Raw genomic sequence first — 6,365 nt, forward strand, 5'->3', positions numbered from 1 at the left:
ATTCAATTGCTTTATCTATAGAATAGGTACCTACATCACAGATCTATGAAGAAATAAAAAAATTTTTTTTAATTTAGCATATAATAGAGTCTCAATAAATAGCAGCTAGCATTACTTTTATTACACATTATTTTTGTTGAACAATAAAGAGATAAAACTATTTAGTTCTAACATATAAAATGTACGTCTACTGAACGTGATCTGAAATTATTGTTAGAATTTTACTTAACAGTAACACTGCTAGTAAATTATCAAAGAATACAAATTAAATTTTTAATCATCCTAGCCAGTTAAGGACAAGAATTTTCAACACTGACACACTTTCTCATCTGGCTCCCCTCATTTTTAACATATTGGATGTAGCTAGCTAAATATGTCCAGCCCTGTAATTTTCTTAAAATATAAGTATACAAGCAATAGATTAAGAACCCTAATTTCATTGATATATAAAACTGTACCATGCTACTTTTTCAATTTTATTTTTGGAAAGAACTTAATTTAATCATAATACAAAATATGCATGCACATATGTCAGCATTTGTACAGAAAATTGTTTAACTATATACAGCTTATTTTTAAAAGTGGGAGATGAGCAGGCAGAAAATTTCTGAAGTCATGTTTGAGTTTTTGATAATAAACATGTATTCCTTTTATAATCATTAAAAAAATTAATATTTAAGTTATCTAACAATTCCACAAAGGAAACACAAGATGGATAATCTACCACTGCCACTTAAAAAAAATAAAAATAATTTTTTTTCCCATGCAATTTTTCAGTGACCTTAATCTCCTCAGCCTACCATCCAGCATAACAAGAAACAGAATTATCAAATCTTCATTTTTACAGGCAGCTTCCTTGAAAGTTACAAACAGATATAGTAGGATTTGTTTATGTAAATATATATATTATTTAAATACAGATTTATGAAGAGACTGTTTTCTTCTTAACACGTTTAAGGATCTTGATAATGAAATCTCCCTAGGGAAAAAAAATCTTATGCATACTAACAATGTTTATTAGTCTACAACTTGCCAGAATCCCAATCTTTGGAACATGCTTCTGCTCCTGATCAACCAACACAGAAAATAAGGCCCTAAATGAAGAGAAACGTTAACACTGAAAGGGAAGACTAAATCTGATTCCCCTTGCTTTACCTCGACTGCATCCTTCACATACATTTTTTCTTCCTCCATTAGATAAGCAGATACCAGCTAAAGACTTGCAATTTTACACTGCTATTCTATTAATTTCTTTCCTCATGAAATAGATTCATCCAAAATCACGGGGAAAAGACTGTGGGAAAAGAAGTACTCCTCAAATAAAGAAGTAAAAGTACACTGAAACCTGCAAAAATACTCCATTAAAAAGAAGTTTGCAATAGTAGGGTAGGTCTTTTCTCCTTTTCTATCCTTTAAAATTGAAGCAATAATTTAACAAGATGAAAAATATGAAAGTATTAACTGATACCTTTTGTTATCAGTTGTTATCAAGTTCATGTTGGTGATGGTGTAGGAAAAAATAGAAAAAACAAGAAAGAGTAAACAAGAAAAAAATATTTTTAAGGTCAGCTAAAACGTCTTCTGTTGGAATTTCGGCATATGTGTTTGCTAAGCAGCAGTAAAATTTCAGAAAAACAAATGTTGCCCCAAAAAGTTACTGAGACTCCTAAACAAATACTATCTTACATTCATAGAAGTTTTAAACTGTTTTCACATTATTATCTTTTATCTTCACAAAAACAATTCTGTGAAGTAGGCAGAGCACACATTACCATCCCTGTATTAAGGAAAACTAAACTGAGCTCAGTTACTGTTTAAAATAGGCCTTAACGTCTACTTGTAAAGATAACATAATCAGAGCTGGAACAGACCTTAGTGTTCCTTTCACAGTTAATTTTCCCCCATTTTACAGATGAGGAAAAAGGAAGCTCAGGGAAGTCAAGACACCTACCCAATATTACAAAATCTCTCAGAGACAGACTGAAACATTGGAAGGCAGGTCTCCTAACTTCTGGCCCAGTACACTTTATTTCCACCACCACACTGCCTGCCATGCCACAGTAGCAGATATAAAAGTAGCCTGAAAATGTTAAAAATCACTATATAAGTGAGTAGCATTATTAGCTTCCAGAAAAGGGAAGACATATTTTTAATTTTTAAAAAATTAAGGAATTATGCAATAAATAAATTTAAATGTGAAACTACCTACCACCTTCACCTCTTTTCCCTAAAGTCCTCCTTTATGTGTTCTTCCATCCCTGATTAGACTACAAATTCCTTAAAATTTTCATAACCTGTACATATAAGGATCTCAAAATTTTTTCAATTGACGAAATTTTATTTAAAAAAGCAAAACATTTTCCAGAAACCATGTTACATTCCCCTAATAAGCATTAAAGCCTATTACTCTTGATTACAGTAACTTAAAAAGTTATTTTACTTCGGTCACTGAAGTATTTTTCACTGTGTATGCTCACTAAAATATTGCCGTTGCAGACTTTCAATTGAAACAGAGCAATCAGATCTGATAGACAATCTAATGCACACATGCATTAATAAAAATGTGATAATTGACTGGCAGGCACGTATTATGCGGTAGAAGTTTTTTTTGAGGTATAAGAGATAGAGATTGAAAAGATTATGTGGTTTATACTGTCATAAAAATGTAAACAGCAGGAACCTTATAAACACATGGTAAACAGATCTCACTCACTTTTTTGGCAAGATTTTTGAACAAATGTTTCAATCCTAGCCAGCCAGGAAGCTATGCCAGCCTTTACAGACAACTCTATACAGGCCAAAAGATTCAAAATCCATCTGATGTATTTGTATGCAAAATCACACAAGGAGAGCAGAGCAAAAGCTATTATTATTAAAAATAGAGCAAGATTATACACATATTCATATATATGTTGCATATATATAAAATACACTATACATAATGTATTCATCCTTTTCAACAAGTCCTAACTGAAGGCCTCATGGACCAGGTAAGACCCGAAGTACCAGTAATTCAAAAATAAGTAACACTGTCTCCACCCAGAGAGAACTCACAATCAATCAAGCAAGGTAGAAAAATATTTCTCAAGAAATTATAAATGCGTTAAGTGCTGAAATATAACATTTCAATAATTCAAAATATTAGCCACTTGGATATAATGATCACATTCAACTCATTTTAAATTTTACTAGTTTAATAATACAAGAGCCTGGAGTTTCTCAAAACAGGAAGTGAAAAAAAATATGCTTTTGAGAAAAGGCAGTGAACTGGAATTATAAGCATTCAAATGCTTAGAATTTAGTCCAACCTTATTTCATTTATGAAGATGAAACATGTAAAGTCTGATTGTATTTATGCCATAAAAATGTTCAATGAATTCTTTAAAAAGAGGTATTTTGCCCAAATACCCAAATCACTTTTGATGTTACTCTCACTTCCTCTTCTGGAAACCATCATAACCATTTCCTTTAACCACAATACCACATGTCTAGAAACTTTTAGTAATGTTTGATTTGCTCGTTTTTTGCACAAAGGGCATATAGGAACCAATTTCCAAGTTTGTTAAGGAGCATAATTTCACAAAAAAGTTCAGGTCAATGAAACCTATAAGTAATACTATCTAAAATTAAATTATTCCTAATTTACATAAATTTATAACCAAGGCTCTTTGGTAAATGCAGAGGGCTTCTTTATAAAGACCCCGAGCTCCTGCCACATAAAATGTAACAAAGTGAACAGGCATGTTGCAGTTACTATCCAGATTGCACTGCGTATAAAGTCAACCAATCCTCACATCCAGGTAAGCGACTGGAACATAGCTATCTTTACACAAAATTTATCACTATTAAGCCAGGATAGTTTTCTCCTTTAGAATTCAGTGTTTACGTCAAATTGTTCAAATAAGTCAGTTTTACACTGAACCCCATGATATGAATTTTTTTAAAATATTCTTTCTTCAGGAGTCCTAATTCACAAGGGCTACAACTCTACTGCTATGATTAAACTAAAAGGAAACATTCAGCATGCAATAAAAAGCCAACAAAAATAATTACGAAGATATAACATCAAATACACATTGGAAACTGTCAGGATCTAGATTGTAACAAAAAAAATCTTAACTTTCTCTTTATCAAATTATTAAAAACTTACTAACTTTGTCTTAAAAGAAAGAGGATTTTGGTCTTTCTTTCCTAAGATAAATTAATATTTGTTCTATCTTTACATCTATTTTTCTTAACTCCAACTCAGCCCCTCATTCCTTAATCTGCTGAAGCCACCTAAAGACTTTCAACAGGCCTATTAGCTAGAGCTACTCAAATTATCAGAATACGCGATAAAATCAGCAGTAATAGCAACATATTCACAGTTTTTATTTTGTATAGACACCGAACTTTAAGAAATGATGTTTTGGTATTATCAGACATGGCTGGAAAAACTAAGATGAGGAGGAGTAAAGAGGGAAGGGAGAGAAGGTTGTTATTCCTGTTCTAGTGACTCACAACCCAGAAGTATTTCAGGAGAAAACTGGTTCCACCCTCACTTCCCCCTCCTCTCCACCTTCAAAATGAAATAATTCCAAATCGTCAACACGCTCTCAAATGACTTTTATTTGGCAATATAAAATAAAATGGCAAAAGTGGAGGGGATGCGGGGTTCATCCTGATTAGCCATTCCCTTCCCACATTCCCACACTTACAAACCCCAAACAGAAAACAACTGCTTCCATCTCCGCCAGGTTTCTGCCATCCGACCTCAGTTATGGAACACCCAAGTTTTCCTATCTCCCTCCTAGACTCTCGCCCACCGACCCTCTTCTCTTTCCCGTAGAGCTCGTTCCGGGAGCCGGGGCGCCGAGGAGGGGGCGCCAGCGGCGGCAGCGCCCCTCACCCCGCGCCGGGCCGGCCGGATCTGGCCGCTGGGAGCGGGGAAATGGCTTCTCTCCGCCCCTGGCCGGCCCGCGAGCCAGCGGGAGAGGCGCCGGGACTCCGCATTAGGCCGCGGCGCATCCCGGCGACCCCGGCCGGGCCTGCAGCCGCGAGGCGGTGATTTCTGTCCCGGGCGCCGCCCGCCGCCCCCACCGCCCGGGCCTCCCCCGCTCTCCATCCCTCCTCAGCCCGCCCGCCGCCCCCGCCGCGGCCTCGCCGGCCCGTGCGCACCTTCTTGATGTTGTAGAGGCGGGTGAGCATGCCGACGCCCCGGTCGTTGAGGATGGTGAGCTTCTCCGCCAGCTTCTGCTGACTGGGCTGCAGCACGGAGCGCGACATGGTGGAGGTGCTGGTGGTGCTGGTGGTGGTGCCGCCGCCGCCGCCGGCCGCCTGGCGCCCAGTCACCGGCCCGCGGCCTCCGCAGCTACCTCTGTCGGGCCTCCTCCCCTCCCGCCCGCGACCTCCGCCTCAGGGGAGCGCGCCCATGGCCCTCGCGCCCTTAACCCGCGCCGGTGACAGAGCGAGCCGCGGCGGACACCTCGGGGTCCCTTTCCCCTCAGCAGCCTGCGCCCCGGCAACCTCCTGCCTTCCGCCCGCCGCCCTTCCGTCCCCACCCCCGGCGCTCCCCGCCCCAGCCCCCACCGAGCCGCCTTCCCGGGCTCCTCCACTAGGTGTGGCGGCGGCGGCGGCGTCTCCGGCGGCTGAGAACGAGGCCGCTTCCCGCAGCCCGGGACGAGCGCTCGGTCACCTGATCGGCCGCGCCGGCGCCCCCGCGAGGCCGGACAGGGAACTGCGCCTGGGGGCCCTCGCCCGCCCCGCCCGGCCTCGCTGCTGCCTCCGCTCGGGACGCTGCCCCGGCCCCACACCCGTCCCGACCCGGCCTGGCCCGCCCACTGCCCCTGATCCCGGCAGCGGAGTCTAAGCCGGAACCCGATGAGGTCACGTTTCTCTGTTCGCCACACACCCCTCTCCTTCAAGTTCCCAAAAGTTGCCTTTCCGCACCACCTCCCTAAAGAAACCAGCAGAAGCCCGCGGGGAGGAGTCGGGCGGGGGCAGGGCGGGTGTTTTTCTGGCGAGTTTCTCCCGAGAGTGGGCTGGTGGCTCCATGCGCTTCTCCCTCCCACTGCTTGACAGACGTTCCCGGCTGAACACAGCAGATGTGCTCTGCGAGGCGGGCCTCGCCTCTCTTTCCCTCCCCATCCCATCCTGACTCCCCCGCCTCAAGGCAGTTCGTGAGAGAGGAGGTCGGAAGTGAGGGCAACTCAAGTTCCTGAGATAATCAGAATCTGGAATTTGTCGACGAGGATCACCCTTCCGGAGAAGACGCCAATAGAAGAGGCCCTGGCATGTGGGAGGCAGAAATAAATGTTTGTTCAATGAATGAAGGAATGGTCCCATTTTTTTTTCTGGCCTCCACCCCAAATCCCACCCCTTCTTGG

The 6,365-nt window shown here is 41.9% G+C and overlaps 1 protein-coding gene across 3 annotated transcripts in view; it reads right to left on the reverse strand.

Moving 5' to 3' along the window:
* The window catches only part of NCKAP1 (NCK associated protein 1), a 95,284-nt gene extending 89,376 nt beyond the window's left edge, over nt 1–5,908 (reverse strand). The window contains exon 1 of one of the 3 annotated variants that reach the window (XM_082466675.1): nt 5,158–5,908. In XM_082466675.1, coding sequence (XP_082322801.1) covers nt 5,158–5,265 — 108 coding nt within the window. In that variant the 5' untranslated portion in view covers nt 5,266–5,908. The remainder of the gene's footprint in view (nt 1–5,157) is intronic. The other 2 variants (XM_082466673.1, XM_082466674.1) reach the window with 2 other exon arrangements.
* Nucleotides 5,909–6,365: the final 457 nt, after the last annotated feature.

The sequence above is a fragment of the Balaenoptera physalus genome (assembly GCF_965194825.1).
Source record: "Balaenoptera physalus genome assembly, chromosome: 6".
Lineage (NCBI taxonomy): Eukaryota > Metazoa > Chordata > Mammalia > Artiodactyla > Balaenopteridae > Balaenoptera > Balaenoptera physalus.